This window comes from Oenanthe melanoleuca, chromosome 7, assembly GCF_029582105.1.
Source record: "Oenanthe melanoleuca isolate GR-GAL-2019-014 chromosome 7, OMel1.0, whole genome shotgun sequence".
Taxonomy (NCBI): domain Eukaryota; kingdom Metazoa; phylum Chordata; class Aves; order Passeriformes; family Muscicapidae; genus Oenanthe; species Oenanthe melanoleuca.
The window spans coordinates 26,138,264-26,160,729 of NC_079341.1; the positions used below are offsets into that span (position 1 = coordinate 26,138,264).

General features: G+C 41.9%; 2 protein-coding genes across 5 annotated transcripts in view; both read right to left on the bottom strand.

Annotated features, from left to right (window-relative positions):
* The window catches only part of LOC130255831 (myosin-M heavy chain-like), a 44,171-nt gene extending 43,351 nt beyond the window's left edge, over window positions 1-820 (bottom strand). Inside the window, exon 1 of one of the 4 annotated variants that reach the window (XM_056496882.1) lies at window positions 741-820. Coding sequence is in view for 1 of the 4 variants with exons in the window: in XM_056496884.1 (XP_056352859.1) it covers window positions 374-420 (47 nt within the window). In the remaining 3 variants the exon portion in view is untranslated. Of the gene's footprint in view, window positions 1-365 lie in introns of all 4 variants that reach the window. The other 3 variants (XM_056496883.1, XM_056496884.1, XM_056496885.1) reach the window with 3 other exon arrangements.
* Window positions 821-5,485: 4,665 nt separating this feature from the next.
* Window positions 5,486-22,462, bottom strand: IQCB1 (IQ motif containing B1). Its single transcript, XM_056496886.1, has 14 exons — window positions 22,087-22,462; window positions 21,711-21,940; window positions 20,736-20,898; window positions 18,962-19,091; window positions 16,211-16,304; window positions 15,040-15,139; window positions 14,484-14,656; window positions 13,798-13,910; window positions 12,629-12,738; window positions 8,912-9,054; window positions 8,325-8,473; window positions 7,738-7,866; window positions 7,201-7,357; window positions 5,486-6,118 (listed from the first exon to the last, which is right to left on the bottom strand). The coding sequence occupies exons 2-14, from the start codon at window positions 21,802-21,804 to the stop codon at window positions 5,889-5,891; spliced, it is 1,785 nt and encodes a 594-aa protein (XP_056352861.1). The 5' UTR covers window positions 21,805-21,940; window positions 22,087-22,462; the 3' UTR covers window positions 5,486-5,888.
* Between the last annotated feature and the right edge of the window lie 4 nt (window positions 22,463-22,466).

Below are 22,466 nucleotides of genomic sequence, written 5' to 3' on the forward strand. Positions count from 1 at the left end.
GGGCAGAGCGCTCCGGCCCGCGCTGCTGGCGAGCAGCGAGCGATGCGGGCTGCGGGCACACGCGGGACCCCGGCTGCGAGCAGGCGTCAGCCGGGCAGCTGTGAAGGGGCTCGGGAAGCGGTGCATCGCCCCGCTGGACCCGGCGCACAGATAAATCACAAAGCGCTCCAGAGCGGTCCCGCAGCCCTCCCCACCGCGCAGCCATTTGCCTTTGTTGAAGCCCCGCGTCTGCAAGGTGCGGCGGAGCCGGGGCCGGGCTGAGGAAAGTGCTCGCTCCTCGGTCGCCCTCCCCTCACAGCAGGACGGTGGGGACACGTCCTGCGGGACTGGCAGCCGAGAGGGACCCGCCCGCCCGCCGCCCGTACCTGCCTACCTGCGGAGCCCGCCCGGGACGCGTCGCCCGCCGCCTTTGTTGTGCATGCCCGCGCCGGCAGCGCCGAGCCGGGGGTCGGCTCCGGCCCGGCCCCTCGGCGCCCGCCGCTCGCAGGCCCGGCTTAGCCCGTCGCCACGGCAACGGCAGGCGCGGCTCGGGCGAGGTACCGGCCTCAGGGCCCCGCCCCGAGCGGTGAGGGGACAGAGCGAGCGGTGCTGAGGGGGCAGAGCGGGGCGTCCCCCGCAGCCTCGGCTTTAGGGCGCTCGTCTCTCGGCGCCCGCCCTTCTCCCCAGCCCTGCGCCTCTCCTTCCCCAGAGTGCCGGGCAGTGCCGAGCGGGGCTTAGATTAGCCCTCGGCTTCCTCTTACGGTGCTTGGGATCTCTCATTTTCCATATCCGGTAGAGTTTCCTTAGACTGGCCACCTCGGGAGTCCCTATCTCCGGTCACTGATCGCACGTTCTTTTGTCCAACAGCAAGCACGGCTCTGGTGACTCTCTGACTATCTTCCTGCATCAGCCTCCACAGGCTCTTACACGTGACGGGCAGTCTGGAAAGAGGGGAGCTGCTGTGAGAATAAAGCCAAGGCAGCGGTAACGCCTCCGTTTATCCCCGTTCCTGGGCATAGGGACGAATTGTATCCTGCATTTACAGCTATTTTAATTGACCATTCATTTCAGGGATAACCATGACACTTGAACCACTTCCCTTTCAGTCAGTAAGGACTTGGCAAATTAATAGTTATGTTGATTGTTACTCGGATTAAGTACCGCAGTTCATTGGCTCTATCGTGTAATGCTAGATAGAGCTGGATCTTGTTACCGGACTTACACGTGTGTGCATGTGTTCATCTCGTTCTGAACAGGCAGGTTCTGGAATGGTGAGACACGTTTAAGAGAGAGTCCCTCACCAGAATTGCTCACATTCATAAGTTTTGTTAAATGATCCAGCCTAAGTAAAGACATTGTTTCTGTTTAAGGACATTCATTAGAGAACTAAATTCTGCAGAGAAAAGTTGACTGTGGAGAGAAAAAAATAGCACAGCAACCCTGAAATCTTTCTGTGTGTTCAAAACCTGATTATACAATTTTTTTTTCTTTCTCAAGTCTGTCAAACTCCTATTTAACTTTAGTAGAAAGGTATTTCAGTGGGCACTGGGCTCACAGCATCCTCCACTGGAGGTTCCTAAATTACAAATAAAAGATATGAAACCTCTTCAGTAAGCCTCATGTGTCAGAGGAAAAGACAGAGACAGAATGTGCTCAAGTTTACAGAGATGTTCTCTGGCACAAATGGGAAAAACTGCCAGAGCTGTGGTATCCTATCCTTGGTCTTCATCTGGAAGACTTTGCCATTGTGTCCCAATAAGGCACCCAGGATAAACCCAGCCCTGCCTTCAGGGAGAGCAGGGGAGAGGGGACAGGAGGCAGCTGTCTTTTAGTTCCCCTTGGTCAATCTGGGCCCATATATTGCTAATGTCAATAAACAATCTTGTCCTTAAAGGGTTTCTCACTGGACACAAGGATGCTTGGGGTATGACCTGGTATTATTGTGCTGTAAAGAAGGATGATAAGAAGAACTTGGAGACCTATTGTGATGGTCTTTGTAGCTCCCCCTGCAACTAGCTGCTTCCTTTTCCGATGCATGCTAATTTATAAATAGACTCGATTCCGCTACTTGGAGAAAGCTTTTGTCTCTCCTTGTACTTGATATATGTGATACTCTGCAGTGGAGAGCAGTTGTTTGTACCAGATTCTGCTCCCATGGAAATGGGCAGTAGAAAACTCAGAGGTGAGGGGTGAAATAGCATCAGGGTTATCTCTTGTCCTCAGCTCAGAGCTCCTGTTACAGCCAGTCTGAAAGGCCAGGAGACGCCCTTGGATTTAGCAGCACAGTCTCGAGTGTATGCCTCTGTCTCTGCTGGAGATGAACATCCTGTTGTTTGCAGAGTCCAGTTACAGCTGAAGCTAAAAAAAAGTATCTGTCTGCATAAACAGGAATTTTCCTCAATTGCAGGAGCCAGCAGAGGACACTACTTTGTCTCTGTCTCTGAAAGGGCTGAGTAATGTTTTGTTTGTTTTGTTCTTTTTGCTGCTTTCTTCTCTATGACTTTGGTGGTGCCTTTGGCAGAAGAACAGTTGCCATTGCTTCCATTTTATCCATATCCACCAGAGGATTTTGTTTTCCAGATTGTTTGCTGCAGCTGAAGCCATAGCAATAATGCTCCTGTATAGCTCTACTTAAGGGAGGGGAGAAACAAAACCACATGACAAATTGGTCCAATTTATCACAGCAACAGAACCTGCAATTCAGCTCAATCGCCCCCACAGGCCAGTTAGACAGCATCAATATTTAATGACCTGAGCGCCACTGCCTTCACAGCTTGGGCTCCACCTCTGCCCCTTGTCTTGTCACAGGTACCCTCCACGAATGTCACCCCACCAGTGTGGAGAGCACCCCCAGAACTCCTCTGGGTGAGCAGGGTCTGTCTTCAGCCTGACAAGTCAAGCCTGCTTGCTACACAAAGGGGCATAGTCCAGACCTGCTGGGTATGACCAAACTCTGCCTCTTTTTCCTGCCTGGCTGGACCACCCTGCTGCAGGTTTATGCCCGAATAACAGCTCCAGGCTTTCTGGGCATGCCTGGTCTGTGGCAAACCAGAAAGCAGGAGTAGGACTGAACCAGAACGGCTCATGGCCTCTCCTACAGTCTTTATATAATGCTGACAGGACTGTTGACGTGGTAGCAAGCTGGAGGTGACTTCTGTTCAGCTGTCTATATCTGTTCCCATTATTAAGGTAGGAGTGTTTTATTCCAGAAGGAGCAGCAGTGAAATAAAATGCCAGCAACATATCCTGCACATGGCGCAAAAGACTTGAAAAGAGGATGAGTCAAACTATGCCAAATCACTTGCACTGTGAGCCAAGCAGGGCATCAGAGGAGGTTGGAAATCTCTTTTACTGGGCCCAGACTCTGAACTGGCCACAGCAATTGGCATCCAAGAACATCTCCCAGTCCCACCCCAGCATGTGGCCGCTTTCTGGCCTGCTCTGCCTGGGACAGAAACAGGAACAAGTGGCAGGTTATACAGCTATATACAGCCTTAGGCATGTTCCCTCATGGCTCTCTTGCCTCAGTTTCCCTAGTCTGTAAAATGGATGTGACTGCAATCTCCTGGTGACAAGCAGAAAGTAAAACAAAGCATTTTCATCAGGGCTCTGGTGGGGCAGAGGAATTTGTGCTGCTGGACAGCAACTTGAATTCCTCCAGCAAAACACCATCTTCTACTAGGTTCTCTGTTCATTTGAAAACCCCCATGATTTAGCAAACTGCATATTCCAAAGAGGGAGTTCATTATCCACTCCACTGGCAGCAAGTGGCAGAGGCCATTACAATAAGTGGCATTTTGGGAAGATGGCTCTCTAATTCACTTGGTATTTAACACTGGCCGTGGGGGCCAAGCTCTTTATGTAAGATACATTCAGCAAAGCCCTTTTGTGACCTTCTCCCTGCACTAAGGAGCTGTTAGAATAAGGGTTATTAGGAATAAACATAAGAGCAGAGGTTTCTCCATCAAAATAGTTTGGGCCAGAGGCTGCATGGCCAAGGGGAGGATGATGTGCACAGAGGACTCAGATATTTAGAAGGGAAAAGCTGGCTTGCTGCAGTTCATCTGGAGATGCTGTGTCCAGTGCCAGAGCTTGGCTGCTGAGGGATACCTTCCATTCCCTGGAGCACTTGGCGACTGCCCCAGACCCTCTGCTTTTGTAGTCATAGGGCACCTGTCTTGTTATGCACATGGCTCAAAACTAACACAGCAGAGCTGTGCACCTCAACAGACACCTGCAATTGCCCTAGCAAATACTTAATGGATTGTTCCATCAGTTAACTGTCCAAGAAAGGAATTGTGAGCCCCTTCAGTGCATTCCAAATCACAGCTCTGTGAAAAAAAGTTAACACAGAGCACAGCTCTTCCTCCTGGCAGCCATCCAGTTATTAATTTCCATGTATCAGCTGCATCTGAATGGGCTTGGTCTTCCGCCCACTGTTTCTATTTATTTGTTTTCCATTCATCTCCACTAAAATTAAAACTCAAAGCCTTCCAGAGAGAATGGAAAACAAACATGCTGAACCAATACTGCTGCCCACATATAACCAGCAGAAACCACGGCACTTTTTCCTCTTTGCAGTGAGGCAAGATCTAACTTTGAAGACTCTGGCCTTTCACCTGAAAAATAGCAAAGGTAGCTATGGCATTAGCACAGTCTCAAATTCCTGTTCCAGACACATCAGTAGGCAGCACCCTTCAGCTCTTGGTTGGAAGCAACTTCTGCATGATTTAAGAAGACAGAGCTGATAGTCCAAGTGGTCACATTGGCTGAGAGTTTATGGGTCAGGATTAAAGGGAGGGCAGGGACTGGTGACTTTATAGTAGGGGTTTGCTTCAAACTGCCCAAACAGGAAGACTGAGCTGATAACAACCTCTACAGACAGACAGGAACAGCCTCACGTTCACAAGTCCCAGTCCTCATGCGGGACTTCAACCACCCCAATACCTGTTAGAGTACAACACCGAGGGAACAGGCAACCCAGGAGGTTCCCAGAATGCACTGCTGATTACTTCCTTCTCCAAGACATAGAGGAACCAAAAAGGAGAGGTCCAGAAATGTTGGACCTTGTCCTCATCTACAAGGAGGGGCTGGTTAGGAACACGAAGCCCAAGGGCAGCCTTTGCTGCATTAACCATGGAGTGATGGAGTTCAGGGGTGGCAAGGAAGGTGCACAGCAAGCTCACTTACCTTGGACTTCAGGAGAGCAGACTGGCTTCTTCAGGTACCTGCTTGGTGCAGTACCCTGGGATAAAGCCCTGGAGGGCCCAAGCAAACTGCTTAATATTCAAGAATCACCTTCTCCAAGCTCAGGAGCAGTGCATCCTAACAAAAAGGAAGTCAGGCAAAAACACTAGGAAGTCTTAATAGATGAGCAAAATGCTGCTGGAAAAACTCAAACAAAAGGAAACCTCCAGAGTGGGTGGAAGCAAGGACAGGTAGTCTGGGAGAAATACAGAGAAAGCACCCAGCCTTCCTTGTGTTTGCATGATTTCCTATTGGTGTCTTGGTTTGTTCTGGACATATCTTTATTTCAGAGCACATCACCTGATAAAATGTTTTGCTATAAAATCCCAGGCTTTTAGAACTGCCAGATTCTTTATGCATCCCAATGTCAATAATAAGTGTGAAGAAAAGCCAAAGGTTATGAACTTAATTTTAAAGTGATACAAATTACAAAATAAGTTCATTTACAATTACAGTATTTAAATCCTATTTGCAACAGCATGATCAATAGGATCCAACTGTTGATGTACAGGAAAGGATTCTTACTAAGTAAAATGCACTAAAATAAGGCCTTGGTCTTTTTCAGTCTCTTTCGAATGTTTTCCTTCCTTAAAAACATACACAAGTGAGTGCATAGTGCTAGATATGACTCTTGTTGAATATGAAATTCTCCCGCTTGTTACCTAAGAGGATTTCCTTCCTCCAATAAAGAGTGTTTCCAGTTCTGTGTTTATGGCATCATCAGGAATTACATCATCCTCCATAAGCTCATCTCCAAGCTTCTTCCACCATGGCCAATGAGTGTATTTTAGCATAGTGTTGTGGGTTTGTCTTGCCTTGGTAGCTACAGGGATTGATCGACTCATAAAGGCACCAAGATCTTTTTCTGTGGTCTCTGCTAAACCTGGAGCATCTGCAAGAACAAGGAGAAAAGTTTTCTGTATTTTGTTTGTGGTTTCTTGAGTATTTAAAAAATAAAAAGAAAAGGAACACAACCCTCCCACTTCCCACTGTCCTAGGTCACTCCTTTCCCTGTGCTGGCATTGCAATTTTGTGACTACATGATAGATCAAATCTGATTGAAGAGGCAATTCAAAGAAAGGCTAATCTAAAAAAAAAAAAAAATACATAATGGGATAGAAAGAAGAAAAGGGAAAGAAGGACTACTTCTTTCAGGTGCAGAGTTGGCATCCACCAAAATGCCTTCTTGTGGAAGTATAACCTCAGAGGATCTCCTGGTAACTGATGTGGATCAGCACACCTGGTACAAGGTGACATCAGCACGGTGTTCCCACTGCTCTGGTGCAGCAGCACTGTGGTTTCCCTGCTTGGGGGACCCATCACAGTGTAAGAGTGTGTTGCTGATTTGCCTGCTCAGGGAGTGATGAGCTGCAGTGACACAGCACGTGACAGACTAAATAATGGAATTCAGTAACTTGCTGAATTCTGCCTGGCTTGGGTGCTCTCTGGTGGCTGCAGTTTGCTACTCTTGCTCTTTTATACAGCCACTTGTCTGGAATTAGGATAGCAGAGTAGTGAATTCTGTAGCCAGGCCAGAGAAAATAAAAACATGGAATTCACAGCTCAAAGATTTCCCTCTTTATCTGGAAGGGGTGGGAGTCTTTTAACCAGCAGCTTACTTAGAACACAAGAAAATAAACCCAAGCAAAACCAATGCAGGCGAACAGGTTGTGTGAGACCCCCTTTTAAGAAATTCTAATGCCTGTTATAGGGTCATTGCTTTTCTTGTGAACATATCAGAGATACTTTCAGCAGAAAAATATGATACTCCTTGAAAAACAGGTGTTTATCTTTAACCTACAACAGCACTTGCATAATCTCTAACAAAGCCTAGATCTCAAGATAAGGCATATGGCAAAGGAAGAAAGATATTTCAGTTTTGAAATGAGGCCTTGCCACTGCTCACTCTAATTTTCCCTCTTAATTGGTTTAATCCAAATGGTAATCAAAGCCATGAGCAGAGCAGTCACATACTCATTAGCAGCTCCACATCAGTGTTGACCTGAGCCAGTAAAGCCTCTCTCCGCTGCGCTGCTCTCTGATCCAGCCTGCTCCTCAACAGGAACTGTGCCAGCTTTGCCTGAGCCTGCATATGCAATTCCTTACTTGTTTCTTCTGACATTTGGGAAGCCTGAAGGAAAATAAGTTTGTTACCATTAGGAGCTTGTTATTTTAAAACTTCTCGGGGCAGAATAATGCCTAAACAAGGAATGCAAATATGCTGTTCATAATTGTTAACTTCATAATTTTGCTTCCTCTGCAACTCTCTTCAAAATTATCCATCATCATGTCTATAAATTTTCCAATTACAGTTTGCTTTGACACTTTTTATTAGATTAATGGTTGAAATCCCCAATATCCTAGTGCCTTGCTGTCAAGCAAGCAGGGTTAATACTTATATACCTCAAATGGATTATCATGATCATAATTTATGAAGCTGAATATATTTCATCCCTACAGTATTTTATATTGCATCATTAATGCAAATTATGAAATGACTAAGAAACAGACCGGATGCAATTTGATGTAGTCATCCACCTTCTGCTGCAAAGCTAGTCTCTGCTCATCAGTCAGTCCCTTGGGTTCTTTCCAAGGAGAGAGAGGTCTCCTCTTTCTTCGTTTCTCCAAGAATTTACAAGCCTTTGTAAGGAACATATGAGAATATGATGATCACAGAGAGGAAGTTTGTCTTCCCACCTTATTTGTAAACAATCAGTGAAAGTGTTTCAGCACTGCATCTGTTGAAGTCTAAATGCAGCTATGATGTTGAAAAGACAACGTACAAGGTCAGCATGAACACTAAATAGTAAGTAACAACACTCATAATAAGTTACTGACTCATCTGTAGTATGGTAGCATTCCAATCCTGGGTTTCAAAGAAGCAGCTTTTATATTTTAGTTACAAGACTGTATTAGGCTTTGTAGCCTGTACAAGATTTAACCCTTTAAAGCAACTTGTGGCTCCAGACTATCACCCCTGAGTAATTTTTAAATAAATTATGGCTACATTGACAGTAAGAGAATAAACAGAGTTTTATGAGTCTTCACAATAATCCACTCAGTCTTATCTACTGTTAGAATAAAGTATAAATACTTACTGCTCTCTGAATGATGATAGCTGCCTTATGCTCCTTAAGAGATTGTTTCTGCTGATGAAAAATTCTTCTTGCTCTATACCCTCGCCAGAATCTCTGGATAGTTAATGCTGATTTCTCCTCCATTTCCTGCATGTATTTATTCACCTGACCTACAAAGGTAACAAAAATCCAGTTACAAGACTGTGGGTTAGGTTCTCTTAACAATTTACATTGTTAATCCCCAAACTCGATAGTACCAAAAAACCTTGGGTGCTATCAGTTAGAAGCCCTCTTTCCCCAAGGTGTCCTAGCTGTGGGTCAGGTCTTGCAGATCATAGCTGAAATGGAGCTTTGTAACACAAGAAAACTGGCTCTCCCTTTCTCCTGCACCATTTTGAAGGCAGCAGATCTTGATCAGTAGTTACTGAGCCCTGGGGGAATTAGCACATTCTCTTTCAGATAATTGGGTCAGGAGAAGAGACAGTAAGACTGCACTGTAAGACTACAGTGCAAATAGACATGCAAGATTGGGAAACAGATTTGGGGAAATTGTTCCTAAGGAGACCCAGACACTTTAATCTTCTGCTATAGTTTAATATAAGTCATACTGGCATGGACAACTTCCAGTAAGGCCAGCTGTCGTTCATGGAAGAGTCTCATGGCCCTCTGTCTCTGAAGTTGCATTTGCAGTTTTAGAGCTTCATCTTCCTTCTGTTTTGTTAAATGCTGCAGCTCCTGTTCCCGTTTAGCTCTGCAATACACAAATACGATAATTACCTTAAGTTGTACATTTCTTTAAAGTGTCTCTCTTTTTCTTTGTGTTAAGTAGTCCAGCATAGAGAAAGAAAATCCATAAAACAATCTGCTATGCCAGCTGTTGGCTGCAGAATGACACCAAGCAATGACAAGTCTTCTGCAAACGAACAAATTACTACACTATCTATAGCCATGAAAAACTCTGAAACACTCTATGAAATCAAAGTAAAAAATTTACTTAGGATAACATTCTAAGGACTCTGAAGGGAATGATGCTTCATGTGGGACATTCACAGCCAGAATGAACTAAAACAAAAATTTTGATTCTATCATCTGCTGAAGAGGTAAAGCAACATTAGCCATCTGCTCCAGTATGTACCTTTTCCAGTCCATCCATGAGCATGCTTCCCACAGTACATGTAATTTTTTTTGTACTGACTGCAAGAGTAGATCAGAATGTTGGCTACCAAGCCTCAATTCTTAATTTTGGAGGCTTTTTTTTCTCCAGGAAATGCAGACTGACACATTTGGTTCATCAACTTTGTTAGAGAACACTAGGAAAGAATTTTCTTGCAAATTCTTCCTGATCTATTCTGGATTTGATGTTATGAAGTTGCCCTGCTATGCATTGAAAAACCTGCAGCAGAAGTTTCACAGATGAGACAGTTGAAAACTCAGCAACTGGCTCTGAAGCATTTAAGCTAATAACAACATGTACATCAATGAAATATACAGCAACATATCAATATAGAGTCTAACATAAAATACTTAATATACTGATGTATCAATACTAATAATTAGTGAGACCACTTGGCTGTGGTCTCAGTGAAGTATGAGGAGGTGTAAACTAAAGCTTCCCCTTCCCTCACTGCCCCTTCTCATCCCAATGGATCCAACCTCTTAGCAGCTTAGGACTTGAGAATGTACAACTTTACCCCACAACAAGGTAACAATGGGACTTCTCTGATCCTACTGCAGCAAAATCACTTCCCCTCTCAAGACCTGAGTACCCTCACTGGGCCCACAGCTGCTTTCCTCTAGCACTTTTCTGGGGACAATGAAAGAAATGCTTTAAGAACTAGGAAAGAAAACCAATGGACAGAGCAGAGATTGAAGAATGACAGAGAAGGAAAATGTCCACACAAAATGTCCGACTAGAACTAACGTCCACCAATGCTGCTATTGTACGGCACATACCTTTAGACTCACAGTATTAATGAGTTATTTGTGTTTCCCATCTCTAGTATAAATTGAGCTATAATTTTTCCACCAACCATACTTTCATTTTACAAACAAAACTGGTTTGGGAGAGATTGGGATGGAAACTGTTGTCCACACATTTCTGCAAATTAGAGCTGTAAATTTTAAATTTTTTAATTCAGGTAATTAATATTTTAATCAAAATATTATATTTCTAAGGCAAATGAAGTCACAGGATCAAAAAAGAGTTTTGATCACATTTTCTTGATAAAACTATAAAACTTTGCCCATCAATTTTTATCAGTTTCAGTAGGCTGAAAACTACAAAAATGTTTCATGAACTTCTCAGATGTACATGTGGAACCAAGAGTGTCTGTCACATATTTAAATGATTCTTTAATACTGATTCTTTCCTAGTCTGCAAAACACATTCATCCTCTGTTTCTCCTAATGTTAAGATATATTTGCTTGCATAAGACCACACTGTCACAGGGAACTGCCTCTGAACTAAAGTAAAACATATACAGAGTAAGATCCGAGCTTCCTTCTGCAGTTCATGGCACAGAGCAGCCTCCCTCTGTCATCTCTTTAGAAATGTAAAATGGTTTCGTTTTTGATGCATTATTAATAAAAATTATTGCCATTTTAAATGTCCTACAATTATCTATGTAATAGTGAACTAGCTTCAAGGAGAGACTACAGGCTTTAACATTCACTGAGGAAACATTTCTGAAACCACAATTTCAAAAGTTTATAAATTGCAGAGTTTAATATCTTCCTCTGCAGCTGCAGGTGAGCAAAGTTTGGAGTTTCAATCTCGGCAATATTTAACCACACTTGTTCTAAAATAAATGTAACCATAACCAGGACCTGTCTGCTAAAAATTAAAAAGTCCTCTTAAAAGCCCTTCTAAAGTTGTGTTGACAGTGTTCCAAACACATTTTTCAGTGTAATGCTTTGACGTAGACAGAAGAAAACCAACACTGGCACTGTACAGTTACTGTATTTGCTCAGTACACTGGGACTGAGTGAACCATGAACACACACAACTGTAAGGATATTAATAAGTTTCCATTCCTCTCAATATTAAACTAACACTTTCAAAAGTCCATTTAAATTACTCTAAAACTACTTAAAAGGCACACACTAATGCTTACAATATTGAAAATATGACACAAGGGAGTCAAGCAGCTTGGTCATTGCTGAGAGTCTCACCACCCTTTCCCTGCTGCGTTTCCATGTCACATCTTAGCCTATCATCCAAATTTTCTGGGCTATAAGTTTGGCTTGAAGGCTTGCAAGGTACCTTATGAGGGAAGAAATATTGGCTTCAAGTGTATGGTAGAGTAAAAAGGAGTGACAAGAATGTCTGACTGCTGCACAAAAGTGCAGTGACCAGTAGCCCTCAACAGACACACTGCTTGCCCCCACAAATGTTTCAGAATTTAAAGATTACACCTTAGATATTCCAATATCCTCTTAAGGCCAATCTAGACAATAAAGCAGAGTTGTTTGCTTCTATTACTTTGGTCACAATGCAATGTGATTTGACAGTGATTTATAAGATCTACTTTTGACACAGTAATGATCAATCTGAAAAAAAAAAGCTTGAAAAACCTTGATGTGGAGTCTGCTCTTGATTTATACCCCTTAACCTATGTTAAATTCAAACTAAATTTCTCAGAACAGTTAGCCTAAGATGTGCTAACAGTACTGCTGCAATCTAATTCAAGTAAAACAAGCATTATTTACATAGCTTCCTCCTTCTCTGCTGCTCCAAGGCAGAGGATACTATTTCTAGGTCACTGAAGTAACTCTACTTCTGAGAGCCAAAGATTGAAAAATTAATGAAGAACAAGGTCTTGCAAGCACTGTGGGCCTTGGTTTCTGCAGTACTCTGGGATGTAAAAGCTCCATGATAGCTCCACTGTAATTTACAGAGCAATTTTGTGTCAAGTTAACTGTGAACCAGTTCAGCCTAAAGAAAGGCAAATCTCTACCTAAAGAAGTATTACAGAGCAGACACAGCCAGACTCACAGGGGTGCTCAGAAAAAACACAAGAGGCAAGAGGTGATAAAGAGTGCAACAAGGAAATTCCCACTGCCTGTAATGGAAGAATTCCTCACAAGGCAAATCATCCAGCACAAGGACAAGGATTAAGTTAGATGGTAGGATCTCCATCCTTGGAGACCTCTAACACTGGATGTGGCCCTGAGCATCCAGAGATCCCATTTTGAGGCAGGGCCTGCTTCAAACGGGACATTGAATTAGATGACCTAAACTTTTCCTCTTCCTTTGTGACTTGAGAAAACCCAGTCCAACCCAAACCTTCATACTTTACTGTTTTTCACAAAGTCATACTATTTACCTGAAGCTTCTCTGTAAAGTGATCACTGCTTGGGGTAGCTTTTTCAGCCTTTTCCTTGTCTGAAATCCCCGCCATGCTGCCTGGATTTTACAAGCTGCTTGATGCTGCTTCTGAAATTAATAAAACAGTTGGTAGAATATTTATAAAATCACTTTATAACTGCATGCATAATTGGACAATCTCAACATTTTGCCAAACCCCATCAGTTTTCAAATGCATCAAACTGGGGAATTTAAGGTCTTACAAGACAGTTATTATCATGAACTCTATACTTGCCCTAAAAGCAGCTAATCTGATCACCTATATTGATGCTCTCTGTGATAAACAAATGAATCTACAGCACAAATAAATGTATATATATTAGAAATTTGTATTTAAAACATCTGAAGCACTCGATATTTCAAATGGTGATTCAATCAAAATACCTACACTAGAGAGGACAGAAAGACACATTTGGAGAATGAGCAGCAGGAAAAATGTTACATTTGCAGTATGATCAGAAGTCACAGAAATGCAAACATGAAAAATAATCAATTCTATTCTCAAATAGATTTTTTTAAAAAGCCACAAACAAACCAAATCACAAAACACCCTGCTCTGTTGAAGATGAAAGCAGGACTCTGCAAACATAACTGATTTTCATTGAAGTATTGTCTCTGAGAAACCTACATGCAAATTTTTTAAAGATGCTCATGAAACACACATTGTCTCTTATTTGGAACATAGTCCAGGTGGTGTTCTTACTGCACATTTTCTGCATATGACTTAGTTCTATGTAAATGCTGCCTAGAATTCAGAGACCTAAATTTGTAACACTGATGTGAGAAAAGCAGATGCAGTTATTTAAATTTTTTAATTAGCAAAAGAATTAATTATTTTTCCCCTATAGCTACATTGAAATCTTTAGTGAATCTGCACAGAAAGTCAATCGCTTGAGTCACAGCCCCATATCTTAATGGCTGAGCAAATTTTTATGTTTTAGAAAAAACACAATAAAATAAATTCAAAAAACAATTAAAAATTAGCATAGTGAAATAGTAACACAGGTTTTGAAAAGTAGCTACAAAGTGATATAGTAAATCCATTCTAAACGTACACAAATCACATTTAAATAGGATTTCACATCTAAATAGGATTTCACATCTGAAAGTCACATTAAACTTCATCACCTGCATTCCTCCTTTTCCACTGGATTGTTCCAAATACAGTAAATCCAAGAGTTGATTGACCTCCCTATCAAATCCTTTGCCAGTCCACTGTTTACTTAAAAGCCCTTTTAATCCTAGGAGAAAGAGAAGAAGCTAATTCGCTAACGTGAATTTTTCTTTTCAGGCTTTCAAAGCAACAAACTGTGAATCAACAAATCAAATCTGATTCTATGTGCAAAGAGCCTGAGAGCTGAAGACCATCAGCCATCTTTGAGTGTCATTGCATAATCTTATCAAAGAATATCTGGTGCAGAAGACACTGCTGTGGCAGATGTGACACAGGGCTTTCTGACTGTGGCAGTACAGGCACCCTGCCAGTGGATCCCTCAATAACCAATATGCACAAGGAAACAGAAAGAAGTAAAAGCCCATCAGGTTGGAAGTGACAAACAACAGCTTTAAAAGACAAGTTGCCACATGCTGAGTCCTCAGTACACAGAAGAAAATAAACCTAGGAAACAGAAAGAGGTGCAGTACCTTAAACTGCAATGAAAATTAATAAAAGGAAAAAAAAATCCACAAAGCAACATAGCATTGCAGTTTTCACCTAGAGAGTTATTGAACCACAATAGGAAACTTCTGTTTTTTCATTTTCACTGGGAATGTAAGAGGAGGCTCAGTGATTGGTCCCATGCATATGTACAAACCTTTGTAGCGAGCTGTGAATAACTGCACAAGCTGTTTGCAAAATTTTGCCACTAACAACAGCAGTTTTGTGGCAGCACTTCCTACAGCAGGATTGGTGGTAGAGGAAAGCTTATAAACAAGTTCATCCAAAACAGAGTGAAGGGTCTCTTCTTCAACTTGAAGCAAGACAGAACTTTAAAAAGAATAAAGAAAAAAAAAGAGGAGTGGGACAGAAGTGTAAATTAAAAAACATGAGCTTACTAACAGTGACTTATTTTTAGCTATGGCAGGCTATATACAGAAAGCACAGCTAGCTAGATGCACAGCTAGCTGGACCAGGAATTTGATCCAGGCAGTACTGTTTCAATTAACCAATTACCACTCCCTCAATTTAAGAAGATTAAAAACACAGCTTTTTAATATTTTCAATTTCTACTACAAAGACTAGGGGGGAAAAAACCCCAAACAATAAAGCATAAAAGTGCTTCCATATAAAAATATTTTATTTCACCAGGCAGTAATGCGATACATTTTATATGTATTATTAAGAAAAAAAATTATATGAAAACAACTAACCTATTGATCCTCAAAATGTTGTGTAACACAGACATCATTATAATTGCTGTTTCAACATCATCTGTTATTAACAACTGCAGGAAGCGATCATTTTGTAGTACTGCAGAGAAAACCAAAAACAAGCAAACAAGAAATCATGCAATCAGAACCAGACTTGAAAATATCATAAACCAAATAAACTTCATCATAAGCCACAGTAAGTAAAACCAGACACTGTTTCTGGAACAAACTTCGTCATTCATAATTCTTACACTGAAACTTACTGAGATAACTAAACTACTTCAATCTCCAAAAACCACGCTGAATCCTGTTTTTTCTCTGTCTATGGACATCCCTCAGGCACTGATGTTGCCAGGGAATGAAAGCTTTAAACTACTTTATATTACAATAGTACCCTTTTCTTACAACAATAGTGGAATTAACATTGGGACAACTATATCCAAAAAAGTTAAGGACCTCAACCTTGACAGTTTATTACCCCAGGTTATTTAATGCAAGTTCACTGATGTAATTAAAGCACCATCTTTTTTATCCCAGTGTATCACTGCCTACGTATTCAGTAATTTTTCTTATCATGTGCATTTTTAGTTACACATGTTATGATCCTTAGTTTTTTGTCCAATACTAGAAACTAAACCAAATTCGGCTTGTCAGAATCAGTGTGATTAATACCAGTTTAAATGAAAGCTTATTTTGATCAGAAATATAGTGAAGTTTGTTAGATATTTGTAAAATTTCCCATCATGGCAAAAAACTTCAGAAATCTGTCTTCAATTCTATCTACTTAGAAGGGTGAGCAATGTACTCTAGTCAAACTTCTGCATATTTTAATCACACACAGGAAAAGATCAATTGTCTCTTATTAGAAAAAAAAAAAAACCCGAAACAACCAACAACTAATTTTTGAAAGGTGCAGACTTACAAAGAGAAATTACAGGATGGCATTTAAAATATTTATCTCTGAAAAACTAGAAGGGGAACTCTTGAGTATTTCCCTTTAGTGGATGTTTACCATTTTAGATATTGCTGTGAGCTGACTACTTAAAGAGACTGATTTACCATCTACTTCAATTGAGAGGACCAGGTGAAGATTAGCTTAAGAGTGGATTTTGATATTTGTAATTGCTATAAATAAATGTTCAGGTGTTCTGTGACTTGACATTTCCCTTACCACATGCTGCTAGTTGAATATGCCCACCGAACAGCCAGCAGATGGCATCAGTTACTATTTGGAACCAGTGTAAAAAGTCTTGTTTTTCTTTCTCCTAAACAAAAGAGAAGTAGGTAAAAACATGTGTATGATCTTTACTAAAGACTTCATCTTGATGTCATGGGAAGGTTTGTATGCCTCAGGAATCTCGAGACCAAACTCCACCAAATTTCCAAATGAGGTTAGTAAAACTAGGAAAAAAAACTGGTAAAGAAACCCGAACTTATGATACCTTGAGGTCAGAGATCAAAGAAGATCTGAACATACTAAAAAAATAAGGCATCCTTTTGGGAAAAAATAATCACAACAATGAGAGAGAAATCTTGTTTACTCCTTAAAAATATTTGACAGCATAGGAGGGATAAGACAAATAATAGCTCAGCAAATATGTATCACAGATTTAATGCACTAAATGGGAAATATATTACTTTAAGAAAAAAGGGGAAATAAAAAAAGGTACAAAGTAGCCAATGACACAGTCAAAATGAAAAAGGTTCCTGATAACTGGTGATAACTGGTATGGTGAAGCTTCAGAAGCACCTCCTAGTTGGAGGTCCGGGAGCAAACACCAAACCATTATAAAGCTGAAATTTGATCTGCTTGCCAGACTACATCATGTGATTGCCTGTGATAGCACTGGACTGGAAAAAAAACATAGAATCAATCACAAAATGGTAGAGTTGGAAAGGACCTAAAGTCCATCTTGTTCCAGCCCCATTACCATGAGCTGGGACACCTTGCAGTAGACCAAATTTCTCAGAGCTTCATGGAGCCTGGCTTTGAATGCTTCCACAGAGGGGAGCATCCATAGCTTCTCTAGGCAGTCTGTCCCAGTATTTTACCACCCTGACAGCACAGAATTTCTTCCCAATACCTAATTTAAATGTCTCTCTTTCAGTGTAAAGCCATCACCCCTTATCCTGTCACTACATGCCCTTGTAAAAAGTCCCCCTCCAGCTTTCTTGTAGCCCCTTTAGGTACTGGGAGGTGATATAAGTTCTCCTCAGAGACTTCTCCATACTGAACAGCCCCATCTCTCTCAGCCTTCACTGCAGAGGTGCTCCAGTGCTCCCCTATGACCAGTAGGAATTCAGGTTTTAATATGTGAATGCACAGAGAAATGCACATTCCAGTCTGTATTCCAAGTGTGAGCCACAGACTACTGGAAGTCTGGAATTTTGTTGTGTGGAACAGCAAAAGGGTTTTTGACAGTGCCACACTGCTGACAAATGTTGTTACAAAGCACACGGGCATATATCTCACATTAATTGGGTCTCCACAAATGAAACCCTGGCAAGCCTATTCCTAGATCCCTACTGGAGCCCCAACCCTCAGTAAAGGTTTAACTTTGTTTTCGGTCCATACTGACAAGGAGAGATACAAAATAACAATAATATGTTAAGCCATAATATTATCTGCTCTGTGTTACGGCAACATGTCAGTTTCTGAGAGCTATTTCACCACTTCCCTTGACTTCAAAAACTTGTACAAAAAGCAAAAGAGAGCAGAATAAATTTCAAATCTCCACTGGTAGAGTGAGATTTCCAAAATTCCACTGAGCAAGCATCAAGTCTGGGTGCCCAGTCACCTCTGAGACCACGCAGTTTAAAAGCCAAAGTACTAATTATAACGTAGACTGCATTTGCATTCAAAAGAAATCTTTGCCCACAAGCATGACTCAAGTAGCATGTAGGCTGACAAAATAAGAAAGTATGGAGGAAATTACATATTATGGATAAGAGTCTCCTGGGATGTCTTTTAGGAAGCTTCCTTCTTAAGCACCACATGCACATCTCAAGTACTGGACTAGCAGAAACTATGTTATTGCACTGATGCTTTCTGAGAATTGATTGTCTGTTTTACTTTGTAGGAAAACTTTGGCCAAGTGCAAGAAGGCAGTGAGTCAAGAAATGAGATAGTATGGAGAAATTAGGATATTAAAAGAAATTGTCAGAATCCATGAAATTAGTTATTTAAATTACTCGCGGGTTTTTGTTTGTTGGGGGTTTGTTCCTTCTGATTCTAGAGCTCAGAATACTGCAGTAGCATGAGGGAACATTGCTGAGCAAAACTCTCCTTCACTGCAAAAAAGGAGGAAAATGTGAGAAAGTATTTAAATCTATACATTCATGAAGTCTGCCTTTGGCATTCTTCATGTGCAAGTTCAGAAGCAGTGAGCATTCTTGGAATTTTTTCCCAATTATTCAACAGAAATTGAATGACAAAACAAACTTCAACAAATCTGATTTAAAATCTTAAGACTTCCTAAACCATTTTTTGTAAAGCTGAATAAAATTAGTGAGAACTAAGTCATTATGAAGGCTGAACTAATGATATAAAAAATTAAGACACTACAGTGACTGGGATGCTGTCTTTTGCAGGGCTTTTTTTTATCCTCTTATACCGCTTCAATTCTTCAATCCTTCTTCTAATTGCACTCCTTCCCTCTACCTTTAAAACTTGTCAAAAGTGTAGCCAAACTATCTTAACAGTCCTATGGTACCAGAGTGGCTTTGCACAAGTCAAGGAGTAAATGCTGCACAATGAGAGATTTCAGCTCCAGAGGTTGGAGGCATAAAAAAAGCTACTGCAATTTCTGGAAAATAAATTTTCATCATACCATGTCTCTACAATAATATCCTACTTATCCAATACATGATCTTAGAATGTTTGATGGTGTCCTCTGCTCTTTTAAGTATGAAACTTAAATACCTTGATTGCTCGGATAAATCGTGCTTGCAAACGTTTTCCCAAAACCAGCAGGCTGTCTATAGCTGAAGGAAGAAACTTCTTGTAAAATTCCTCAGGATCTTCTTTCACTTCTAGCCCTACACAACAATGACTGAAGTTTAAAAAAAAAAAAAAAAGGGAAAAAAAATCAACCTGAATAGTCAAAGACCTGTTTGAACAACTTTGAATGAATGTCACGTCATCAGAGAAATGCTTCAGTGGCATGGGACAATTCCCCCCAAACTACAGCTCACTGCTGTGACTGGCTCCAAGGTGGCTGCCTCCAAGGAAGAGCAACCACTCACAGGCTGGAGACCATATTACTACTTATTATGGCATTTCTCAGTTAAAAACATATCTAAGGCCCTTTCTCCTTTAGCTTCATAGAATCTGTTCAGGCTTGTTCCATATTCTAGGGAAGGGCTCTGGTGGTCATAAACAAGAAAAAAAAAAGGCAAAATAGAAAGGTAGAAAAAAAGCTGATAAAGGAAGCCTGATGATGAAGGGGGTGCACATCAGGCAGTGAAAATATGTAAAAAAAATATACTATGAAACCTTCAGCAAGCCTGTCTACAACTTTTCTGGAACTGAGGAAGGCATGTGGGCTAGAAATCAGTTCCTCAGATCTCAGCTCTCTTATTTTACTCACCGCAACCCTCGGCTGTTTCTGGGAGACTTTTTACAAGAAACTGCATGTTTTACAACTGGTAAGTTGTTTCAATTCTGCACTCAGCACGGATACCAGTGCAACAAAAGAGGCTTCCTGACTTTTTATTAATTTTGCTTTCTGACATCTTATCTAGACTACGTTAGCTTTTTGGGAATGCACACACGTAAAGCTGTCTACCAAAGCCCTTGGAAAACAAATTCTAGGCATGAAGCTGAGATTCATCTAGCTACAAAAGGACATTTTTACAGCTAAAATAAATTTCAGTATTATCTGCAACTGAAACAGTTTATAGGGGATCATTTAAATATCACACTACTCTGGTGATAACTCTTGCATCTCTTACTGAAATTCCTTGCATTAAAAATTCATACTGCAGATATGGCATAAATAAGAGATGGTCACATAATTACTTCATGCCTTAGAATTTTACTCCCTAGTTAAGCCAAAACTAAGTACAACTTGAGGAAAATTTAAAAAGCATTATTTTTCCTGACATTCAAAATTGAGATTGGACCACTGGGGGTTTGAGTTTAAAGTTTTCTCATTTACAATGCCATTCTCACAATATCACTACATCAGGTTATCTAGTCTGTATGAACTGTATCATCTATTATATTCAAAAATGTAAACAGATACTTAAAATAGGTATATTAAATAAATATTTAAGTACAGTCAAGCCAAGTAGTGAGCCAATCAGGCTGAAGATCTTTGCAAGGTGAAATTTAAGCAAACAAAATAAAAATTTTTAAATAACTACAATTCAAAATTATGTAATTACTGGGTAAGAACTGTTGCACTGTGAGTACTGTCCACAAAAAAAGGTAAAGCTGACACAAACCCTGTTCCCACCATACAGTTCCCCCAGCTCAATGAAACACAATGCAAATGAATTTAAAAGGACCAATTAGGCTATGCCTGACCCCTCTGCTCTTGACTGCTCCCTGCACTTTAACCCTGGCCTTTCCTCAACAACAAGCCTTGTTCTGGAAGGCAGCCAATGGATTACAGCTTGAAAAGAGAAAGAGCAAGATGAAAGGACAGAAAGAAAACTGGAAGAAACCTTCTTAGCTTTTTTCATTTTTTTACCTTAGTATCTCTGCTAGCTGGGCAGCAGTAGCCCAGGCTCCATGCAGCTGAGAGTGGTCCTGCTTAAGGACCAGCAAGCAGTACTGAGTAAGACCATAATCGTACATATCTTGCTTAATTTTATTTGATTCTTCACATCCTAAGGAAGGACTATTTAAAATTCCTGTAGGAAGAAAACAGGAGAGAGACAAAGAGGAATATAAGATCCTGATGTGCAAGGTTGTTTGGTTTTTTTCTAAAATGTAAGAAGAATATATGTATACAGAGACAGAATACAGGATTAAAGTAATTGTAAAAGTGCTAAGAACAGCATTAAATATTTTGCCAGCAATTTTTGCTTTTACAGCTACAACTCATTTGTAAGATTATATGACAATTGGGAAGGATAGCTAAACTTAGGTTTCCATTTTCTCTCTACATATTCAGTGGCAAAACATACAGTACCTGGGATATGAAGCATTTGTATGAATTTCCTAGGCTAGATAAACCACAACCACTGGGAAACATATAGCTTCCTTATAATTGCATCCCAATTTAGAACAGGACCTGACTTGTTTCAGCCATTCCTATGAGCAGTGGCTCTACAGCAGAAGGAAAGAAGGGAAGTCACACAGGAGCTCATGGTCTTGTTTTCATGTTAAGATTTAAAAAATAAATACTGACAACCACCCTGGCTTTCTGCCCAAAAAGCACTGGAATTATTTGACCAAGTGTAAGATCCCTGCCGATATCAGCATTGAAAGGGCCCACATTATCAGGGTGACAGCTGAAAGGCAGAAAAAAATTCTGTCCATTTGCTCCTCAGCTCCTCCTCCTTATCTTTGTCAAGTCAAATGCCACTCTCAGGAAAAGCTGCTGAATCAACCTTCCTTACAGGGTTTCAGAAAAATCTTCTGTATTTAAGGAGGCAGACGAGAGAAGGACTGGCCATGGCTCACCAGCTCATCCTTTTACTTTAGGAACGGCATTAATTACCCTTTAACTTCAGCAGCAGCAGGGGGATGTCCTGTTCTCTGCTCTCAGTGATCTGAGCAGCCAAGGCCAGGACCTGAGGGTCCGTGGCTGCCATAGGGAACAGCCAGAGGCGCACACCACCATCGAGTCCAGCCTCTTTTCCTTTCTACGTTAAGGCGCGAGGTCCTCACGCCACTATTTCATCCCAGCTCCTGCACCACCAGCTGGAAGCCTCGAGCCGCAGGACTCCCCTGAGAAAGGAAACAAACATGGAGGGAGCCCCATCGCGCTCCCTGCCGAGACCGCGGGCAGCCGGACCGGCTCCGCCGGCAGGGCGCACCTCCGGCCGGGCAGCCAGAGCGCGGCCCCACGTGGCGGGCAGCGGGAGCGGCCTCACCTCACCCGGAGCCGGGGAAAGGGCAGAGGGAGCGGTGCCCTCTCCCACCGGCGTCACCGCGGTGCCCTCACTGTCCCCGGGAGCGGCGGGGCCGCTGCCGCGAGCCCCCAGGCCGCGGGGCCCCTCGGGCCGCTCTGAGGGGACCCACACGCGCCCCCGGCCGCTCTCACCGCCCGACTGCGGGGGGAGGGAGGGGGGATTGGAACGCCGATCCCGCCGTCTCCAACGCGACGGCTCCCCCACGCCCCCCTCCCCTCACAGCTGTGTGGTCGCGGCCTCTCTCCGCCAACCAGCGCGCTCCCCTGCGGGAGGAGGGTGCATTTGCATGTCCGCGTGCGGCCGGGCGCCTCCGCCGCCCCACTGGCGGACACCCGCAGACG

Bases quoted from the DNA above. Each gene is read 5' to 3' on its own strand.
- IQCB1 (XM_056496886.1), bottom strand. From the start codon at position 21,804: ATGGCAGCCACGGACCCTCAGGTCCTGGCCTTGGCTGCTCAGATCACT. The intron at 9,055-12,628 runs GTAAATAGTATG...TGTGTATTGCAG, and splicing joins ACTTTACAGAGAAGCTTCAG to AGCTAAACGGGAACAGGAGC. The intron at 6,119-7,200 runs GTATGTGACTGC...TTGTTCTTGCAG, and splicing joins TGATGTGGAGCTGCTAATGA to ATGCTCCAGGTTTAGCAGAG.